Raw genomic sequence first — 22,203 nt, forward strand, 5'->3', positions numbered from 1 at the left:
CTTCTTCCCTGGCTGGTCAGTGTTCTCCGGCATTTTAAGCACACAGTGTAGATGCTAATGCTGCCCAAACTGGAACTGCGCACATGCTATAGTAGAAGAAGAGTATACCAGAAAAATGTCTTCTATTCTACTTTATTTGGCTTTACTTTGTATCACATCAAGTAGCATGTGGTCACTGCCATGTCAACTGCCTACAGAAGACCAGCCATGAAATAATCCTCATGTGAAACAATGCTTTTACATGGGAATTTCGCGAGGTCTTGTTACGTAGTGCCACCAGAGTGGTGGCAGATGCCCCTCCTTACGAGCTGGAGGCAAAGCTTCAGTTGTCGGACCACCAGCTGGAGTTTCTTCTTCTAACTGCTTAACCTAGAAGACAAGAAAAAAACTGCTTGAGTACAACACCTAACTGCACGTTTCTATAATATGGTGTTTTGGGTGCCCCTGGCGGTGAGCCCCCATTCCAGAAGGGAAGAACCAGCAGTCACACCTTCGGATGACAGACAGGTTTCACGTTTCTAAGTGTTCACTTAAACTTAGTAATCATAGCAGGCTTCCATTACCTAATTAAGAAGGAACTTTTAGAAGTAAAAGGTGATTTACACAGAAATTTTATTCAAAAGGTCATTATCTCCACGTAATTTGAGCCTACCATTGCTACATTAAACCCACTGCATTCTCTTGCTGCTCTGAAAGCTGCCAGATAATTACAGGCCCTAAACAACTTCCATTCCAGTCCACAGGAGACCTCTATTTCTGCACACCACCAACAGCCCTCCAGAAGATTTCAATACATGTTTCCTGAAGCAAGGCGAGTGCTGGCTGCCACTATATTAATTCTGGAACGAATCCCATATGCCATGCAATCTAGCTATTTTCTCGCAACTGAATTAAAGAACTGTCATTAAGAACATCAACTTTTCCCAACTGAAGCTCACTATAGGTTGGCCAAGAATTACTCTTGATTCCCAAATGATGCACACTGTGGTGAGCCACTTTCAAAGGTACAACCAGAAAGCGTCAGCTTCCCAGCAGCCGAAGAGGAATTATCTAGCAATTAATCTCCTCTCATCCCACTTTGGAATTTCTTTCGGCAAAGTACAACAGCCCCACACTAACTGAAACACAGCTGCAGGTTCAGCTTTAACTTCAAATTCCCTTGCCAGCCTTTTATGAAGGTGTAAATCGGATCAGATCTCTGTGCAGTCAAGTCAGCATTTCACACTGACCAGAGTTCTCAAAAGCAGAGTCTAAATGAGACTTCAGAAGGCATTCATTCATTTTTCCAAGAACACATCTAAATGTCACACAGAATACTTGCGTACTAAAGCTATAGAGGCTTTACATTGTATTGAGCAAGCACTGACCTCTTTATCCCAGCTCTCCCGCTGCAGCTTTTTCCATTGTTCTCGTTTGGCAAAGTAATCAGGATACATTGCCTTCTCAGAAGGATGCCAGAAATCCAAGCACCATTCAGGAATCTGTTAAAGAAAAGCATAATTTATAGGTATTCTTTTTATACATACGTAGTACACACAGAAGAACTAAATGCAATCACTGAAGCCAATATTAAAATGGAAATAAAGCACTACCTAAGAACACTGCCCAAGAGTCACCTGACCACCGCTGTCTCAAGGCACGACACAGCAGAGATCACTACTTCTAGTCTTTGTTTCGCATGTTATGCAAAGTCACAGGAAGACATCACAGTGACTTGCTTAAATCATAGCATCCCAAAGACAAGTCCCAGGTCATCTCAGTTTACTTTAGTATTCTCTAAATAATTCCATCTGGTGGAAGAGATAATCTCATTTCTTCTCGTACTACTTCCAAATGCAGCTGGTTAGAGAGGTCCTTTCTTGAGGGTGCTATTTTATTTAATGTGACACAGAGAGAATTTTACAGCTCATTTCCACCTGTCTACAACTACTAAAAAATTAATGGCCTTTAAGATCTTGCTAAGGGTCTGACCTTTAAGATGACTAGTCAGAAAACAGAGAGCAGAATTTAAAATACTGCAGCATCACAGGATATTAACATTTTAAAGACAAAAACATTGATCTTAAAAAAAAACAAAACCAAAAAAAACACCAAATAGAACACCATAAAAGACCCCAAAAAGTTGCTCCAGTATCACCATTCATCCAGTGACATTTACAATTCCAGTTTGCTGTGATTCTCATCATCGAATAAAGCTTTGACTGAACAGAAATAGCAGAGCTGCTAATAATATTAAAACAAAAACATCCACACACCCCAAATACCAATGAAAACCATCAAACAGCACCCACTATGGACAGGCAATGACAGATCAACAGCCAAATCTCTGTGGCAGCCATTTTGTTAAGGGACAGTTCTAGAGTGTCAGACAGGGCACAGAGAACATAAAGCAGTTTATATTTCTAGATGAAGACTAATCTAGACCACTTATTGCTCAGTGGACTTCTCTGTCCAGAATCTCTCTCACTTTACCTCTATGGCTGCTAAGGTTTGTGACCTTGACATAAGCTTAAGTCCTTCTCTTCCCTTTCCACTCACACATTCCTTTATCTGACTCTGATAAATCTATGTCACAGTCTTCCCTTTCATATGGCTTCTTATGTGTAAAGATCTGATCAGATCTGGTCCTGTTTCAGCACTTTCTTCAAATTCAGGAGAAAATGGGTGCATGCACTCTCTAGGTTAGAATTAACTTGTCATAATGCATCAAGAGTTGATGCCAAGAAAGCAAAAGCCCTGTATTTTTTTGTGAAACCTCTTTCTTTACTCCTATGCAGAACAATCCGGGAGGAGAAAAAAGCGCCTGTAGAAGTGCCTTAAATTCTAAGAATAGCACTTCTATTTTTAGACATATCACTCATCACGCGGTGATGTGCAAATACCTATCTGGCATAGCAGCAAATGAAGGGAAATGATAATTTGCACCATTAACCAAAAGGTTGGAAGAACAATGGCAGCAAGTGAAGTCCCCCAACAGCCAAGCCACCATCTGACAAGACCAGAGAGAAAAGGAGGCTGTGACAAGATGCTACCACAATGGGCAGCACAGCTTTCTCCACCTTGTTTCTTCTCACAGCTCAGCTCCAACTCTTTCACTGCCTGCTGGACCCAGCACAGAACAGCTTCAATTTGGCAAAAAGAATCAGATGACTATTCGGGCAAAAAGAAGATAGCTGGCATCAGATAGACCAGCAAATTGCATTTTCAAGGATCAGACAAGCAGGACACCTTCTACTAGGGAAGTATTAAGACGTTTGCAGCTGTAAATGACCAGAGAAACAAGACTGCTGAGTCAAGCTGCAGCCCTACGTAAGTCACTCAAAGCACTTACTTGACAATCACTAAAGGAAGAGAAGGGTAAGCACAGTTAGTACACAATCTCACAGGCTGCTTTACCTTGTAGCACTCGTATCTCTCATAGGAAGTGCCCCCAGGGGAATCAGGGAAGATGTATGGCTGAGGATGCTGGTTTGCCCAGAACTCCTCCTGGCCCGCCCTCAGCAGCTCCGTAGCTTTCACCATATCCTTCACATCTTTGTTCTTATCAAATCGTTCTCTTAGGAGGCAGGCAAGGTAGCGGTACTTGTCTCTACAGACAAAAATTAAGCAGTGACATACACTGGAGTAACACAATAATCACACAGAGAAAAGCAAAGCTTGGCAACATCACCAGCTTCCCTGAGTACAGACAGGGTCTGCCCAATGGCTACGAGGAGCTCCTGTTCCCACATGGCCCTTTCCATAGAATCACTTAGAGAAGACTTCTGAGGTCATCAAGTCCTATAAGGAGCGCTGAGAGAACTGGGGTTGTTTAGCCTAGAGAAGACTAAGGGAAGATCTTATCACTGTCTACAACTGCCTGAAAGGAGGCTGTAGCAAGGTGGGTGTTGGTGTCTTCTCCTATGTGATAGGCAATAGGATGAGAGAAAACAGCCTCAAATTGCTCCAGGGGAGGTTCAGATTAGACATTAGGAAAAATTCCTTCATTGAAAGGATTATAAGGCACTGGAACAGGCTGCCCAGGGAGATGGTTGAGTCCCCAGTCCCTGGAGGTGTTCAAAAGATGGGTAGATGAAGTGCTTAGGTATACGATGTAGGAGTGGACAGGCATGGTTGGACTAGATGATCTCAAAGGTCGTTTCCAACCTAGTGATTCTACGATTCTAATTCCAACCATCAGCCCAACACCACCATGCCTACTAAACCATGTCCCAGAGCGCCACATCTACACAGTTTTGGAACACCTCCAGGGACAGAGACTCCACACTTCCCTGGGCAGCCTGATACAATGCTTCACCACACTTTCAGTAAAGATTTTTTTTTTCTAATATGCAGCCTATACCTTCCCTGGTGCAACCTGAGGTCATTTCCTCTCATCCTACCACTTGTTAATTCGGAGAAGAGACCAACACCCACCTCACAACAACCTCCTTTCAGGGAGCTGTAGAGGGTGACAAGGTCTCCCCTCAGCCTCCTTTTCTCCAGGCTAAACAACCCCAGTTCTCTCAGCCACCTTCCATAAGGTTTGTGCTCTTGTGGTAGGCACAGACAAGTGACCCTAGTAATAAAAGAATTAGTTACTGTTACAAAAAGTGGAATATTTTTTATTCAAGCTAAAGCAGAGTTTCATCTAAGTAACTGTATTTTTTTAAAGTTAGACTCAATGTGCCTCTCATAGCATGGTTTTTTCAGACAGTGTTTTTACAGACAATGTTCATCCTTTGAAGATGACAATGTTTTGTGTTCGGTATGATCTGTATTGAACAGACACGTCTTCCTCTGTAATCACCACTTTTTGTAGACTTTCCCTATCTCAAATGCAACGTCACACAGATCTGGAGCCAGCTCCAAATTAGCAAGTTTTGACTGTTGTTAAGTTCATACTGAAAGTAGTCCTTGGAAAGTAATAGAAAATGCGTAAGATTTCTGGGAAAATTTATATATATGCATGTAAGTGGGAAATTCTGTCCCCAGCTGTTGTTTCGCTGCACAATTGATGGAGATTGCTCCCTCATGTTGCCCAGCCCTGATAAAGGATGCTCGCTTTCTAAATCTCCAAAACTCTAGAAAGTTTGTCATCATTTTTGCTATTATTACATCTTGCGTTAATTATGATCTCTACCGAACAGATGTGTCTTCTATGATCACCTCTATGTCTTTCCCTATCACAAATGCAAGGTCAGACAGAGCTGGAGCCAGCTCCAAATTAGTAAGAGATTTAACAATTGTTAAATTTATAATACCATTAAAAGTAATCCTTTGAAAGTGACAGAATATGCATAAGATTTCCGGGAAAATCTACCCATATGCATGCAAGTGGGAAATATATTCGGTCCCAACTCCTGTCTGGCTGCACGACTGACAGAGATCGCTCCATCATGTTGCTCAGCCCTGATCAAGGATGGTCGCTTTCTAAAACCCCAAAACAAGTCGTAGAGAATTCATTTGCTGGCATTTTTGCTATCATTGCATCTTGTGATCTGTGCTGAACAGACGCGTCCGCTACGATCACCTCTGTTTGCACCCGTCCCAAACACAAGGTCATAGCCGGAGACAGTTCCGAATTAGCAAGAGTTCTGACTGCTGTGAAGCCGTATTAAATTAAAAGTAACAGATTATGGAAAGCAACAGAATATGAGTAAGATTTCTGGGCCAACTGCTCCCCGCCCCCAGGGCCGACGGCGATGGCTCCCGGCGCGCCGATCGCCCCCCGCCCCGGGGCGCCCGGACACGGCGCCGCGCTCACCGGTGGATGCACCAGGACTCCAGGTGCCGCAGGGACTTCTTGTAGAGCCGCAGCACCTTCTGCTGGTGCGTCAGGTAGGCCGCCATGGCCGCCGAGAACGGGAGGGAACGAGAACGGGAACCAACGGGAACCAACGGGAACGGGGCGGCCCCGCGCACCGCCTCCACAGGCGCCGCCTCCGCAGCCATGAGGCGCGCGGGGCTGATCGGTGAGGGGCAAAGGGGCGGGGTGGGGGGGTAGCCGCCCCGCTGGGAGAGTGTGTGGGTGTGTGTCCCTCTGTGTGTCCCTCTGTGTGTCCCTCTGTGTGTGTCTCTGTCCCTCTGTGTCCCCCCCATGTGTCCCCACTGTGTATGGGGCGGTCCCTGTGTGTGTGTGTGTCCCTCTGTGTGTACCTGTGTGTCCCCACGGTGTGTGTGTATCCGTGTCCCTCTGTGTATGTGTGTCCCTTTGCGCGTCCTTGTGTGTCCCTGTGTGTGCCCCCACTATGTGTGTGTGTCCTTCCCTCTGTGTGGGTTCTTGTGTGTATCCCTGTCTGTGTGTCCCCCTCTGTGTGTCTCCCTATGTGTTCCCATTGTGTGTGTGTGTCCCTGTGCGTGTCCCCCTATGTGTCCCCGCTGTGTGTGAGGGGGTCCTTGTGTGTGACCCTCTATGTAGTTCCCTGTGTGTGTCCCTATGTGTCCCCCCACTGTGTCTCTGTCCCTCTGCGTATGTCTCTGTCCCTCTGTGTGTCACCCTGTGTGTCCCCACCGTGTGTGTGTCCTCACTGTGTGTGTGGGGTCCCTCTGTGTATGTCCCTGTGTGTGGGTCCTTATGTCTGTGCCCCTCTGTGTCTTCCTCTGTGTGTGTCCCTATGGGTGGGTGGGTGTCCCCATGTCCTCTGTGTGTCCCGTGTCCCCACTGTGTGTGTCTCTGTCCCTCTATGTGTCCTCCTATGTGTCCCCATTGTGTATGTGTGTCCACTGTGTGTGCAGGGGTCCCTCTGTCTGTGTCCCTATGTATCCCTATGTGTGTCCCTCTGTGGGTGTCCCTATGTGTGTATGTGTGTGTCCCCATGTTCCTCTGTGTCTCTATGTGTCCCTGTGTGTCCCTATGTGTCCTCCTCTGTGTGGGTCCCTGTGTGTGTGTGTCCATATGTGTCCCTCTGTGGGTGCGCCCCTGTGTGTGTGTCATGGTATGTCCCCCGTGTGTGTGTGTGTCCCTGTGTGTGTCCCTGTGTGTCCCTGTGTGTGTGTGTGTCCTCCTCTGTGTGTATGTCTCCCATGTGTCCCCCTGTGCATGTGTCCCTATGTGTGTACTCCCCATGTGTGTGTCCCTGTGTGTGTCCCCCTCTGTGCTTGTGTCCCTATGTGTGTCCCCGAACATGTGTGTCTGTGTGGGTCCCTGTGTGTATGTGTGTCCTTCTGTGGCGGTCCCTGTGTGTGTCGCCTGTTAAACGGCTTGTTGGCAAAGATAAACTTGTATTTTCATGTGTAAAGGAGAATTAATTGCAATAAATAGTGTATATGTCTTAGCTTTTGTGATTATGAAGTTTAAAAAGGCCAAGCACAAAGTCCTGCACCTGGGTCGGGTCAATCCTAAGTGCAGTTACAGACTGGGTGGAGAATGGATTGCAGCTCTGTAGAAAAGGACTTGGGGTTGCTGATGGATTGGAAGCTCAACATGAGCGAGCAATGCATGCTTGCAGCCCAGAAAGCCAACTGTATCCTGGATAGCATCAAAAGAAGTGTGACCAGCAGGCTGAGGGAGGTTATTCTCCCCCTCTACTCTGCTCTCAAGAAACCCCACCTGGAGTTCTGCATTCATTTCTGGGGTCCTCAGCACAGTACAGACAGATCTGTTGGAGCAAGTCCAGAGGAGGGCCACAAAGATGATCGGAGGGATGAAGCGCCTCGCATGCAAGGACAAGCTGAGAGAGTTGGTGTTGTTCAGTCTAGAGAAGAGAAGGCTCTGGGGAGACCTTCTAGCAGCCTTCTGGTACCTGAAGGGGGCTACAGGAAAGCTGGGGAATGGCTCTTTATCAGGGAGGGTGGTGGCAGGATGAGGGGTAGTGGTTTTAGGCTGAAAGAGATTTAGATTAGATACTAGGAAGATACTTTTTACTGTGAGGTGGTGAGGCGCTGGCAGAGATGACCCAGAGAAATTGGGCTGCTCCATCCCTGGGGGTGTTTAAGGCCAGGTTGGATGAGACGCTGAGCAGCCTGGTCCAGTGGAAGGCGTCCCTGCCCATTGTAGGGCGGTTGGAACTGGGTGGTCTTTAAGGTCTCTTTCAATGCAAACCGTTCTATGATTGTGGTTCCATGGGAATGCCTTATACACTTGCAGAATAAGCCTGGAGTTGCACAGAGGGCCAAAGTTTTATTTTTCTGTCAAGCTGTAAAATATACAAGTAAATTTAGGCCTAAGCTGTATATGGCCTCCAGTGTGGTAAATGAGGACTACTAAGATACCTTTTCTACTGTCTTCCCTAGTTGGGTAATGGTTGCAATGAAATGTCGAGTGACTGTAGCACATAATTTCTGTATTAATTTTTCTTCATAGATATTGGTGTTAATCTGACAGATCCTATGTTCAGAGGAATCTACAGAGGAACACAAAAGCATCAAGGTAAATGTTTCTTTGTATCTGCTAAAGACAACATACCTCTTGTTAAAATGGAAGCCTTTTGTCAGAAAGTGAAGTTAGAATTTTTTCTTTCTCCTCAGAAACTGGATGCTTGTTATTTACTATGGCTTGAAGAAGAAAATGTGACAAAATAAGTTAGATGTTCTAAGTAAAATGTATTCTCTTCTACTGAATTGCTATTAAGTTGTCACACAGGTAACTGCTTCTAGAGCAAAATGGAAAATTGCTGGTGTATTTATGTTAGGATTGCATGAAGAAATTCATCTGAGAATGATGAACAATAAACTACCAAGTGTTACGTTGCTGAATTGTAGTTACTAATTACAACTGGTGCTTTTTTGTTCTCATGATTTTTAGATGTAGATGTAAAAACAGAGTTTATTAAAGCACGTGAGAAACATCCGTTAACTTTTGGGATGCAAATTGGATCTTCAGTTATTGCATTTTGTTATTATCTTCTAAAGATTAATCAAGTGTGATTTAAAGATTGTTCACGAGAGGCATTTTCACTGCATGAAAGTGATTTTTAGTTGGAAAGAGTTAAATGATGCTGTAAAACCTTAAGTTCAAAGCTTAAGTTATGACATTTTTATGAATTTTCACAGATGACTTTTTGGATGTGGTAGAGAGAGCAGTCAGAGTTGGTGTTAAAAAGGTAATTTCTTACAATAAAATTTCTTTAATAGTTTAAACTGCTTTCTAATACTTCGGGCTTTTTAGTGCTTTGCTATTAAAATAAATGTTTCTGGAACTTGTGATCGAAACCACAGTAACTTTCCTCAACAGCATAGTGCAAGAGCATTCTGTGGAGAGCATTGTCTTTCATTTGCACAGATCATTAGATGCTGATTATTTAAGTTCAGTGTTATCATATGTATGTATGTAGAATTTCTGTTGTACAGTTTCAAGAGGAAAATGTGCTCTTCTGACCTACTGCAGTTGTAATATTTGTACGTCTGTAATTGCCCATGTTAGGTGGGTTTTATGCAGCCGCTCCTGTCTTCTTGTATCCTTGAGTGAGTAGCTCAACAGTTACTGCACAGATCAAAACTCAAAAACTCCTGTCCCGTAGACATATATATGTTGAGGTTCCTCGAATGGTCAGTAGAATACAAATTGAATGCAATCTGCACTGTCACAAACTGGTTTACTGCACTAGTAAGGCTGCTGGATTAGAAATAAATAAATAAACCCTCCTCTAGAATCTCAGAAGTTTGATGAAAGGCTGTCATCTGAAAAGAGTGGGAAATGGAGACACAAAAAAAGAAAACTAGTGATGGAGTAGTTACCACAGTGCTGCAAATACAGAATCATAGTCACTTTTACTGCTTTTTACACGTGCTGTATAAGTATAATCTTTTTACCATCCTCTGAAAGTAAGTGGCACTTTTCCTATTTTATCATCAAAAATAGAGTGGCTGCGTAACTTTTTTCAGGATGCATGGTGGATACAGAACTGGAACTCAGGAGTTCTATGTACTTAGCTATGTTTTCATTCTTACTACTGGCCTGTACAATGTCAGAAGTCTATTCCAAGCCAGTTTGTTTCTACTTGCCTAGAAGCTCAATCTGTTTATTTGAAAGTACTTCTGTTTTCTCATGTAGCTGCTGATATATGGTATTTTTTGTGCAGTTTTGCCCTGTGCTGTTTGTACACTGAGCCCATTTCAGTGTAACTTATTTTTCTGGTGATGCTGTTGGGATGTGTTCATCTCTAATGCAGCATTATGCAGAAATATCTGACTTGATGCCGACTGGCTGGTGTGGGATAAGACTTGTCCAAAAGCAGCATAGTCATGATTTATTAGGACCTAGGGTGCAAGATCCTGCAAGCAGTGGTTCAAAAACACTGTAAGCAACAGTTCTTGTGTGATGACTTTTGATTTTAAGGTAAAAATAAAAGACCAGAGACAGAAAGTCTTACATTTGTAATCCTGACTCTGATACAGGCTTCTTGGCTTATGTACTGACTTACTCATGTCTTGGTTTGGGTGTTTGAGAATTTTTAGTTTCCCCACCTGTAAGACAGGGAGAATGTTTCCACATATAATTTTTAAAATGCAAATTCAGTTTCTTGAGTTATTGTCTAATGAAGTTAATATTGCTGTCAATAGAAGTATTTTACTCATTTAATGCTTTAGATACTTGGCATAGAACATACTTGAGAAAGAAGGAAGTCAGGTTTTCACGCCTTGTGCATTTAATTGCTCCTGAGGACACTTGCAGTTTGTTACTGATTTATGAAATTTTGTCATATATGCATTAGTAATCATCTTCTGATGTTCTCTCTCTGGATTCTTACTTAGATCTTAAACATTCTGTTTGATATTCAAAGAACACACTCGCTGAAAGTACTTTTCTTCTAAGTTTTTGATTACAGGTGGGAGTCTACAAGACAGTAAAGACGCTTTGCAGCTGGCACAGACAAACGGTATTTTCACTTTAAGTTTATGTTGTCAGAAATACAACCTCCTCACTCAGATTTAAGAATTTCAAAAGGACCTGTCCTTGGAGGTGTTTACAGCATCTCAGATTAACATGAGAAATTATGTTTCAGAATGGGGTTAAATGCATTGTGTACAACTTTCTCTGTGTTGCTCTTTAGATCACTGGGTGTTGGAAGGAATCAGTCTTTCCTGTAATTTGTACTTTTAGATTGATCTCTGGAATAAAAATGTCATTACAATGCTCTCTTCTAGAAATAACCTAGATTGCTGATGTGGTGTAGAATATATAGCGTTTGTTGGGTTTTTGGGTTTTTTACTCAAAGATCTCTTGTTCTTTACTTACAAGATCTCTTGTTCAAGCTGATCATGATAGGTATCTTTCTCTTCATGGTTCTCCTAGCTTTCCCTTTCTGTGAAAGGCAAATATCCCTCCACAAATTACTTAAATATATATTTGAACTAAACCGCATGATAAAGTACTATTTACAAACAAAACCACAGAATAATTTAGGTTAGAATGAACCTGAGGGGGTGATCTGGTCCAACCTGATCCACCTCCCCACTCCCATCAAAGCAGGACTAGCTTTAATGTTAGTTCACATTGCTTGGGGCCTTATGTAATCTTTCCCTCCCCTCATTCTTTTACGTTCTCCATAAAGACACTCAACAGAAATTTTAGTTTTGGCATTAAGGAAATGTAGATTAGATGCTTAGGTAAATCGGGCTTGATGTTGCTTGGGAAATTCTGTAACAGCTGATGCAGAGGCACGCAAGGGAAATTGTGTGCTGTTTGCAAATCTTACAGCTGAGTATAACCTGATGCATTTTGAAGCAGATGGATTTCTAGATGATCTCAAGAGGTTTCTTCCAGCCTCACGAATTGTATGATTTGTTGAGGGCCACTCCACCAGAATAATTGAGTTGCAGTTTAGGGGTGTACTGAATAACATGTTGTACTTGGCAGTGTTAGGTTTACAGTAAGACTCAGTGATCTTAAAGGTATTTTCCAAACTAAGTGGTTCTGTGCATACGGAAAAGAAGCACGCACACACACTCACTGGAGATAATATCTAACATTGTTAAAGAAAAAATATCAATGTAATAAAATCATCACCAAGATAAAGGTGTTCAAAGGGATTTTTCTTTTAAAATCATGAGCAATAAAGAAAGTCCAGATACAGACACTGTCTGTGCCTTATAGGAATTTTATTTTTGTATTAATTTTTAATTAAAACCTTCCAATGCTGTCTTGCTTTAGACATGTTCTACAGTACAGTTGGCTGTCATCCTACCCGCTGTGGAGAATTTGAGCAGAGTAGCCCTGCACAGTATTTATCTGAATTAAAAAATCTGATTGAAAAAAATAAGACAAAGGTAATAGCAGTTGGAGAGTGTGGCTTAGGTAAGTGTTATCATGGTACTTCTCTTTTTTTCTATGTATATTAAAAAATTCTAAAATACTGAGTGCTTTTTTTGTTCTTTCTATCTGTAGACTTTGATAGATTAGAATTTTGCCCAAAGGACACCCAGCTCAAGTAAGAAACTTTTGATAAGTATGAATTGACTTGTAGCAGTGTACGGGAGTATTTTCTTTCTTGTGTTCTACTGGGTAACGTTTTGTCAGGTATAAACCTGTAATTTGCAGGGGTTGGTCTGCGTTGGTTTTTTAGCAGAAATGGGACTTCAAAGAAAGATGCCTGTGTTCAAGTAGTGCTGTGGGATAGACTTTTCTAGCTGCCTGATGTTGACTTAACACGTCTTTTTCTGTAAAATTCATAGGAATTTCTGAGTGTGACAGATGTTTATTCTTGCTAATACTCAATAACTCTTAGAGACTTGAGAGTAATGTAACTGCCATGTGTGAAAGAAGAGTTAGATTGAGTGTCAGCAATGGAAAAACTGAGCTTTTAAGGGAGGTGTTAGCTGGGAGCAGGTACTTGAGAGCTGATGAAAAGGGTGATCTCAGAAGGTGGAGAAATCTGTGTTTTGACTTAATAAATGCAGCATAGGTACTGAATGGAAAAAAGCTAGCACAGCCCCTAAAATCAGCTTGGATTCTTGTAGTGAGGACTTCCCTCTGCAGAGGGAACCAACTGAAGGATGTTAAGTGATAAAATTCAAGTAAAATGAGTGAGTGATTAGTGAATTGTCTTGGCATATTACTGTTCTGTGTAAATTAGTCACTGGGGGGCACTGGTTAGTTGTGTTTCTTTCTAATGGCCACATGTTAGCAGTAGGTAGAATTAATTTCTTCATAATGCTATAGTCCTACAGTAAAATATTCAGCAAAGTGGACAGAACTCTTTTTTTCTTGCTAGAATTCCATGTACAGTTCCACAAAGCACACCTTGGAGCATAACCTGTTTCTTTCCTGTGGCAAACTAAACCACAAGTGGAGTATCATATTCTAACATACTTACTGCCTTGATGATTTTGGGAGAAGAAAAATGTATCCAATTTCCTTTATGTGGTGGACTGCAGCTGGAGACCTGTAGTGAAGAGCTTCTAATCAAGTGCGCTGAAATTGGGTTGTGAGGAGAGGTGACAGGTTAGAACAGAAAGTGGTAGGTGAGTCCTTTCTAATTAATGTAGATAGTGACAGCAAGTCTTTATGTCAGCTATTTCAATGAATTGTATGAAATGCATAAATCTAATTTCTCAGGGCTCCTTGGGAGCCCTTCCTGGAAATTGCAGTTGGAAGGAGTCGATTGATGAAAAGGGCAGAAAGGAAGAAATATGAAGGGATGAAGAAGTATTTAGAACCTCAAGGACAAGATGTCTGCAAATGTTGTGTTTGTAAATTTTATATTTTCTAAATGCTCTTCATCCTGCATGTGTTTGTGAAAGGTGGTCAGGGTTTGGGGTTTTCATTTCTACTGATTGAATGCTATGGACTTGGATACAATCTGGCTTTCATGAGCTTTAGCAAAGTGGATCATGAGGTCTTTAAATTAATGTTCAGTGTTTGCTTGATAAATGAACTAAGAGGAAAAGGAAAGCAAAGTGTGAAATGCACAGGCGGATGTCACCAGTGCAGTTTGGGTGGTGCAGCAGTCACTGGAATAGCCAGCAAGCAGCTGCAGAGCTGCCCTGGGGAAAAGAAGTGTGGTGGTTTCCCAGTGGGTCGTATCTCGGCATGACCTCTGTTTTGTTTCATGTTTAATCATTATTTTCTCCGTTGTTTTGTTTTCTTTTGGATACTTTTCATCTGTAAAAAATGAACATTTTTTTTTTTATCCTTTTCTTGGATTGAGAAGCTAATAAATATGAGGAGCTAATCAAGATGAAATTCCTTTGTTGAAACAGCCCTAAGAACTATTTTTTTTTGGTCAGAATCCCATAACTTTTCCAACAGAAATTGGTGATTTGAATGGCAGTGAGTTGAAGATACTGCTTTCATATTACCGTGAAGGTCATGTTATAAATGGACTGATAAGTATATAGAAGTTTTAGTTCTGCTGTGCTGCTGGGAGGGGTTTGTGGGCCTTAATGACATGGAAAGAGGGGTTTTCTTAATCAAAGTAGAGGGGATGAACAAAATCACAGGCATTGTTCATACGTGAATACAGAATTGTTTGGGCATAGTTTACCTCAGCAAGGCCAGTTTGTTTCAGCTCTTCTAGCGTCTTGATCCCAAACCTGAAAATACCACAGTACCCTATCTTCATGGTCAAAATTAAACCTGAAAACAACCATGCAGAACTGTTTTCAAACTTCCTTATTGAGAAACAAGATAGAACCAGAATCTATTGAATGATGGCCTGGTTGCCCAAAGAAAAAGGTTGTTCCTTCAGCACTGGAACCAGTAATGTTTAGTTTCCTATTGACTTATTTTGTTACCATTCTGATCACTGTATGTCTGGTTTCTTCATGCTTTTCCAGGGTTTCCTCTTTTCCTTTTCTTTCATTTTCCTTTTTCCTTTTTTTTCCTTTTTTCTTTTTTCTTTTTTTTCTCTCCTAGAACTTCCCCATTCACCTCTCCTTTCTCTATGACAGGGCAAGCAGCAGCATATGTTGGGCTTCATTCTTGCTAGGAATGGAAGAAGCTCAAGTTGCCTTTCCATTTGTAGAGGCACTAAACTTTGTGCTTCCAAGATTGCTGCCCTTCTCAAAATTAGATTGAAATTGGCAGGAGGTTACCTAGAGGCTTATTTGCAGCTCAGTCTCTAAAACGTCATTTCCTTATGAAACAAATCTTCTGTTCAAAAAATAAACCCCACCAATAATTAAACAATTGTAGGTATAGTTGCAATTAAATGTATTTTAGTCAAACAAGCTAAACTAAGCACAGCATCTAAACTGCAAACACAATTCAAATTAGATGTGTTCTGGCTTGAGCTAAAGGAGAATCAGTTTTCTAACTTCAGCAAAGTCTCGTCTTCTGAATTTTCATGTCCATTTTAAACATTACAGCCTATTTCTGTTCCACTTGTTTTATCTCAGAGATCTGCACTCATAAACAGGGAAGGTAACTTATACAGAGAGATATCAACCTGTAATATAATGAAAATAGTGAAACTTACACAAAATGAAATGGCCAGTTGCATTGTCCTTTTTATGAAAATGTAATGGTTTGCTGCCACTTTGTCCTGGTTGGCAGGTGAGTCCTGCTCAGGAGTATGCGGACACTGGAGTTTGCCTTTGAAGTGTTCCTAATATCTGGTGATAGGAATGCCCCGGAGCCATGGACTGCACTGAACAGCAACACCTAAAGAAATCCAATATGTGCCTGTTGGGGCAGGCAATGTTGTCCTTCTCAATGTATGGATACCGAGTCACCTTTGCACTCTTGGCCCTCTGCCATGCATAAGTTCCTTACCGTGTTTCTTGAGCACTGGTAATTTCTGTGCCTGGGTGTAGTGTGGCAGGCAGCAGTGGTGAATGATAATGCTCTGGGGCTCAGAACTAGCTGTGATTCACAGGTGGCGGGTTAGTTCAGTGCTAACCAGTATCCTTCGGAAACTTCACTGGGGAAACTGGCTACCTGGTCACCTTCCGTCTGCCCATATTTTGATGTCTTTTCATAGGATGGCTGCCTCGCTGTTGCTGCTCCTTCAAAGGGAACACTAGGAGTAGAAAGTGGAAGAGGGGTAAAAAGGAGTGGAAGGGAAAGGATGCGGGCACACAAAGGAAACAGTGGAAGGCTTTGAAAAAGTGAAGACGTTAAGTAGAAGGGGGCAGAAGTAAGATCTCCAATATGAGTACTTGTTCCACCCCACAAGAAGGCAGACTGACCTTCATGGAAGAGCAAACAGAAACTGGATTGTTATTATACGTTCCAGGCCAGCCAGCTCCAATGCAGTTTTGGTTTTGTGAGGCTGTAGAACTCTGCATAGTGTTCCCTCACTTGCCTTCACCACATTTACAAGTGCTTCTTGAAATAATGGTCATCCGCACTTCCTGTTCCTGATGTTTCAAAACTTGTGGAAAGACCAGTCAGTTTCTCTTTCATTAAAAATAAATAAATAAAACCAAACTCCAAGACCCACATACACAAGAGCACATGCTTAGCATATATATGTGCACATTCTTATGTACTGGTGCTCTTGTCTGTCTTGCAGCATTGAGCACTGCTATGTGAATATACCCTGGGAAAGAGTTCCTTTTACAACCTTGCACAAATGGGAGGTTTTGCATTGATTCTGTCTTTAATTCTGGAGGAGAAAAGCACACAAGTACCGGAAAAAAAACTCTTCAACTGTCTTTAATTGCTCTTGCATTGAGTTTCTGGTTTAAAGGTGATTTTTATTTTACAGGTATTTTGAAAAACAATTTGACCTGTCAGAACAGACGCAGCTGCCCATGTTTCTGCACTGCAGAAACTCGCATGCTGAATTTTTAGGTGGGTTTTGTTTGAGAATTTCATATTCAGAGCAAATTCTGAATATGAAAAATCTGGAAACCTGACTCTTTCACCTTTGTCTGTTATAAAGCTGTCTTAAATTTTTATTTATTTCCCTTCACAGACATACTAAGAAGAAACCGAGATAGATTTGTAGGAGGGGTGGTAAGTAAGGGCTTCAGCGCAGCATTCCTTCTTACATGCAAGTGTGTGAATATCGTGGCTTAATATGCAACTTCTTGTTTATCATGGAATCTGGGCAGGCTTTGTATGATGTGGTTTAAGTTATTATTAATAAGTGCTTTCCGGGCCCTTCTGTTATTTTTATTTTCATTGCTTATTCAAAAGTTTTTTTGCAAAGTAAGAAGATAGGCTGAGAAAAAGCTCTGCAGCTGACATCAGTTTTTCTTGGCCCTTCAGAAGGACAGTTTAAGCACCTTATAATTGACATTGGCCTTTTCCCAGTTCTTCAGGGTCTGTAACTGCAGTACATTCAGACCACAGATAATTTAGATGCATGTTCCCAGTGGAAGCCATAACCTCAAACATTTGCTTCTGACGCTAGACATCATTTTCAAATTAGATCCAGATGTAACTTTTGATTGCTTTATGTCTTTAGATATTAGGATCGTGCGTTTTAATTCAAAAGCATAACAGGAAAAACTTGGGATGAAATGATTAGGAAAGTCTAGCAACCCTATTTCAGGTTTCCATTATGGCAGGGTTTCTAGAAGTAATAAATGCTTGGATTATTCTGTCCTGCTAATGTCAGACCACACCTCTTACGAGTCCCCAGGTTTTTCCTTTGTTACCGCAAAAACCTTCCCCTGCCTCAGAGCATGTTGTGGTCTTATGTAATTCTGCACAGTCTCTCCTTCCTTCCTTTCTCCTTTCTGCAAAACCGGGAACAAGCAGAGAAACAATGAGCAGAGTCCCACTGCAACGGACTGTCCCCTTCCCACATGGTTAAGGCGATGGTCTGTTTACTCCACTCAGACTGAGAAGCCACTTGGCTCTTTAGTTCCCTAGGATGTCCAGATAGACTGTCTCTCTAACTACAGTGGAATAAAATCTTTGGAAAACATAACATGGCTCTTATTATATCCCTGACAGTGTCCTGTCATATAGGAATAGTCAGGAAAGAAAGTAGAAATTCAGCCTGCACAGGATTGCTGCCTGGGTGTGGTCTCCCAGCTATCAGCTGCAGGAAGTTCCAGGGCCAAAACCAGCAGCACTGGATAGGCCTTTTCTACACACATTTATTGCTAATAAAACATAGTAACCACTTTTATTGCAGTATTCAAGTGACTTCAGCCTGAAGTTTGCCCAAATTCAGAATCAGTTGAGCTATGTCCCATCTTTATGTTTGTATTGATGTTTAATTCACACTATCAAAGGCATTTATGATGCAAATAAAAACAAATACGTAATTTTAAATGATTTGAGTTTTAAATGAAGTAGATATATTTATATATACATGAGCATCTATGTTTATATATGTTTTAGGTACATTCTTTTGATGGCACAAAGGAAGAAGCAGCAGCTATATTAGATTTGGATCTTTATATTGGAATAAATGGCTGGTAAGTCCTTTACAAGAAATAATACTGTTTTAAAATGTCAGCTGTAGTGACCTCATTGCTTTCTTTTAAACGATGAGGTCAAGTTTTCAAAGCTCACTAGACTCTTAATCATCTGACAGATATAGAATTGCACTCAGACTGTTAGTCGTAAAGAGTTCTTAACTCACACTTCATTGAGTCTTAGGCCCATTCTACTCGCTCAGATCAATCCTTGTTTGTAAATAGATGTGGCTGTTGAACATGGAAGCCATCCTCCTGAAAACAGTTGAAAAAGCAGCATCATTTTAAGCAGCCACATCAAATCCGGGAGTAATGCAAACGTAACCCGAACAGCCTTATCTGCCGGTTATGCAGTCGGAATTCTCAGCAGTCACCTGGCCCGAAGCCAGCAGCACCACTGTGGAGGCTGCGTGGGCCAGGCGAGCAAGGGCACTACAGGCAGCAGCTCTGCTGCTCGCTGGACTGAGGCGGCTTCACCAAATCACTCTCTGGATTCATTGTTTTCTGCAAAGTTTGAATTTAAAGGCAGCACTTTTGAAAAATGAAGCAAATTTTACTCACTAATGAAATTAGGTAGGAAGCTGCCTTTGCTGCAAAACATTTCAATGGGTAGTTACTTTTATACACTTATGTTTTTAACCAAATTCTGATTTTCTAGCTCGTTGAAAACAGAAGCCAACTTGGAGGCACTGAAATCAATTCCTAGTGAACGATTAATGATAGAGACTGGTAAGATTTTTATATTCTAGTAAATTCATGACTTAAAACACTCTGGTAGAGCAACAAGGTGTGCTTGTAGGGCAATGGTGAGGCAGAATTGAGACCTACGGAGTTCAGAGTAGGACTGGATTTTTCTCCACTTTAAAAATCAGTTCACGAGCTCCTTTTCAGCCTTCTACTGGAAGGAATAAGCTGCTGTGTCAGCTCCTGACATCACGAGGGGGAGATGAAAGGACAGATTGACGCACCTGGGCTTTTAAATGCACCAGAGTCCTGCTTGAATATCTTTTAAAATACAGTTTGCTGGAGGTGTGCTGGACATGAGGCAACGGCTCTGATCTTGCCACTGGTAGCAGTAATGGCATTTGGAAGCAACTGCTTTTTAAATGGAATAAAGTGGAGGAGTGCTTGAATCGCCTTCTTGGCCTAGTGAGCTGTGAATTTAATTGACTGTCTAGGGGTGCCTTTTTTTTTTTAATATTCATTTCAATCATCAATAATTGGCAGTTATAAATACAGTGTTTATTTTAATTTCTGAGTCACAAACCCACAAACTGCCTAAATCCTTAGGTCTATTTGCACATGAAACACAGACCTGTTGAAGTGAACAGGATGTTCCTGTGGAATACATGCAGTATCCAGCTGTCTTTATCGTGGCAGAGGCCACATTAGGTCACTGCAGGGTACTATGATTGTGGATTTTTTAAATGTAAACTCTTAAGGTAACAGTATGAAAACCCAAAGATTGTGAAGATCTTAAATTGCCCAAATCTCTTAAATTCAATTTTGAATCAGAAGTCAGTGCTAGAAGGAGATTTGCAGAACTTTTGTCTGTGGAAGCAGTTAATTAAACGAGTTCATTCTGTTCTCAAATGAGTGCATGCTCTTAATTCTTTTTTTTTTCTTTTTTTTTTAATGAAACTAGATGCTCCTTGGTGCGGAGTGAAAAATACTCATGCTGGATCAAAGTATGTTAAAACTACATTTCCTACAAAAAAGAAATGGGAAATAGGGCACTGCTTGAAGGACAGAAATGAACCCTGCCATATAATGTAAGTTGGCTGCTCTACTGTTATTTAAAACACTTCACAGGAAAAAAAAGATGGAAAAAATCTGGCAAGCTTCTGTTTATAAAACAGATCTTTAGTTCAACCTTATTTCAAAATTACTGTCCCTTTAGAACATTCATTATAACCTCTACTAATTGTAGATTAAGAACCTGAGAACCTCTTATACCTTAGAAAAATGAAATGTGGCAACAGAGAGTTGATATTTTGACTTAAGCAGCAAAGTGTGATGGGAAAGGTAGCCCCAGGCCATGAGGTACAGTCAATGTTTAGGGTGTATGTGCTGGTTAACACAGCTCAGCTGGCAGGAGGAATTTTCCACTTGTCTTTTTTAGTGGTGCTGGACACCTTTTCATTTTGATGGTGATATTTATTTTCAGAACTGCACAACTCCCCTTGGAAGGGGCTTTTTTTTTTTTCCTCCTTTAGGGATTTAATATACAGTGTTTCAGTCACATGTAGCATCCTCCTGCATGCAAGTGGGAATAGAGATAGAAGTCCTAACAAGAGTCTTCAAGGGTGAAATTCTTTGGTATTTGTTCCTCATTTCTCTGTAGGCCTGATCTCACCCCATTTCACCTTGAACATTCCCTTACATAAAAAGCTGTTTGGCTGCAAAGCACAGAAGTGGTCATGAAATGGGCTAATTCTGCATCTAGGAAAATATTTGCATTCCAGTAATTGTGAAGAGCAACTTTTCCAACTCTGTCTTCCTTAAAAAGTGGTTTAGCTATTGCGTAACTTAAGAGGCAAGATCCAAAACCACCAAACCCTACCAACTAAGCTTGGGGTTCTTACTCTTCACTATGAAGTTTTTGTCCCACCAGCAGAAAAAAACAAAAGTATGAAGCATTTTAGGAATACACAATAGTAGGTTTTTTTCAGACCGATTGATACAAGCACATAGAGATTGTGGCTTGGTTTTCTGTTACTAGTATTAACATTATTCATCCCATTCCTTTTACCTCCTTTTCCTGGCTTGTATCAAGGGTATGGGCTTTTTAAAATCCTTCAGTTAACATTTGCTGCAAATATCCGAATGCGTTAATCACAACTGATCTAGAGAACGGGGAAGTAGGCTACAGTGGCAGCTGCAGTCTCAGACAAGGCTGTATCTGGAATTTCAGCTTTGCCATAGACCAGTTTATTCACAGTGCAGCGTTAGCCCTGGAAGGGTAACCAATTTCAGTCTGAAAAATGAAGATAAAGACACCCAGAAAATGACACTTTCTTTGAAACAGAAAGCTCTTTTAATTTCCTCCAAACAAGAGTCAAAAGACCAAAGATGAATCTGTACCAGTGAGCAACCAGTGTTCGGTGTAAAGGGAATGGCAGTTAGTGACTTAAAAGTGAAGCTATTTGCATATCTGAGCACCCTGCCCTGTTGCTTTCAGAGGTTTTTATTCCAGGTTAATTTTAGTGACTTGTACACATGCATGCAGCAGTCTGAAGTATATTCAGTTCTGAGTTTCAGAGTTTTATAATAGCAATCTTTCTTTTTCAGTCAAATACTGGAAATAATGGCAGCAGTAAGAGAAGACGACCCACTCGAACTGGCCAATACCTTATATAACAACACTATTAAAGTCTTCTTTCCAAATAAATAAAGTTGTTTTTCTTACATTTATTCAGCATAACCTTAGTAAATATATTGCAAAAACTTAAAAACTATATTATCTGCAAGTTCTCATCAATGGAAGCCAATATGTAGTGCTTTTTTTAGTACAAGATTAAAGCTGCTTTTGAAAAGGTGGTCTGCATTTGTGCAGTTTCTCAGCCCTCTTTCTCTTTCATCAAGATTCAGGATCAATTGCAAGGACAGCCCGAGCTGGCGACTCTTGTGAATACCTGTATGCATCACAAGATGAACACCAGGCTGCTGAGTTCACGTCGAGTGCTTTAAGCTGCTACTGGCAATTCGGAAGTGTTTAACACATCGATGCCATGCTTTGCTACTTTACTGGAAAGCTTAGCAGTTTCGTCTTTTGCTCCACATACGCAAATGCTATAACATTAAGTCTACCAACCTACATTTTTAGTTTTTCAGAAACACAACTCACTAGTTTTTTAGCAATAAAGCTCTGCCTATACTGAATTTGTAAGTAAAGCTGCTTTGGTTCAGGCTTTTAATTTCTGATTTGACCCGCTGAACAGTCTGTTTTCACTTAGTATCTTT

At 41.3% G+C, this 22,203-nt stretch overlaps 2 protein-coding genes across 8 annotated transcripts; one reads left to right on the forward strand and one right to left on the reverse strand.

Moving 5' to 3' along the window:
* Nucleotides 1-237: 237 nt before the first annotated feature.
* Nucleotides 238-5,832, reverse strand: NDUFB9 (NADH:ubiquinone oxidoreductase subunit B9). Its single transcript, XM_054060838.1, has 4 exons — nucleotides 5,747-5,832; nucleotides 3,397-3,589; nucleotides 1,368-1,481; nucleotides 238-369 (listed from the first exon to the last, which is right to left on the reverse strand). The coding sequence occupies exons 1-4, from the start codon at nucleotides 5,830-5,832 to the stop codon at nucleotides 238-240; spliced, it is 525 nt and encodes a 174-aa protein (XP_053916813.1).
* On the forward strand, nucleotides 5,752-21,670 carry TATDN1 (TatD DNase domain containing 1). Of its 7 annotated transcripts, XM_054057600.1 has the most exons (13): nucleotides 5,902-5,954; nucleotides 8,285-8,350; nucleotides 8,449-8,563; nucleotides 8,974-9,023; nucleotides 10,736-10,799; nucleotides 12,074-12,217; nucleotides 12,308-12,350; nucleotides 16,572-16,657; nucleotides 16,782-16,822; nucleotides 18,164-18,240; nucleotides 18,899-18,969; nucleotides 19,886-20,012; nucleotides 21,532-21,670. In XM_054057600.1, the coding sequence occupies exons 6-13, from the start codon at nucleotides 12,076-12,078 to the stop codon at nucleotides 21,632-21,634; spliced, it is 690 nt and encodes a 229-aa protein (XP_053913575.1). In that variant the 5' UTR covers nucleotides 5,902-5,954; nucleotides 8,285-8,350; nucleotides 8,449-8,563; nucleotides 8,974-9,023; nucleotides 10,736-10,799; nucleotides 12,074-12,075; the 3' UTR covers nucleotides 21,635-21,670. The 7 variants fall into 7 exon arrangements, 6 of the variants coding, with proteins under 6 accessions (XP_053913574.1, XP_053913575.1, XP_053913577.1 ...); XM_054057599.1 differs by lacking the exon at nucleotides 8,449-8,563 and having other exon boundaries at nucleotides 5,752-5,954; XM_054057601.1 differs by lacking the exon at nucleotides 5,902-5,954 and having other exon boundaries at nucleotides 8,301-8,350; nucleotides 8,429-8,563.
* Nucleotides 21,671-22,203: the final 533 nt, after the last annotated feature.

Source organism: Cuculus canorus, chromosome 2, assembly GCF_017976375.1.
Source record: "Cuculus canorus isolate bCucCan1 chromosome 2, bCucCan1.pri, whole genome shotgun sequence".
NCBI classification, from domain to species: Eukaryota; Metazoa; Chordata; class Aves; order Cuculiformes; family Cuculidae; genus Cuculus; species Cuculus canorus.

What these genes read in the sequence shown, in the direction of transcription:
- NDUFB9 (XM_054060838.1), bottom strand. Translation starts at nt 5,832, where the DNA reads ATGGCGGCCTACCTGACGCACCAGCAGAAGGTGCTGCGGCTCTACAAG. An exon ending in GAGTCCTGGTGCATCCACCG is followed by an intron (nt 3,590 to 5,746) that starts GTGAGCGCGGCG and finishes TTTTGTCTGTAG; the next exon opens with AGACAAGTACCGCTACCTTG. An exon ending in GGGAGAGCTGGGATAAAGAG is followed by an intron (nt 370 to 1,367) that starts GTCAGTGCTTGC and finishes CTTGTCTTCTAG; the next exon opens with GTTAAGCAGTTAGAAGAAGA.
- TATDN1 (XM_054057599.1), top strand. Translation starts at nt 5,831, where the DNA reads ATGGCCGCCGAGAACGGGAGGGAACGAGAACGGGAACCAACGGGAACC. An exon ending in GAGGCGCGCGGGGCTGATCG is followed by an intron (nt 5,955 to 8,284) that starts GTGAGGGGCAAA and finishes TTTTCTTCATAG; the next exon opens with ATATTGGTGTTAATCTGACA. An exon ending in ACGATTAATGATAGAGACTG is followed by an intron (nt 18,970 to 19,885) that starts GTAAGATTTTTA and finishes TAATGAAACTAG; the next exon opens with ATGCTCCTTGGTGCGGAGTG.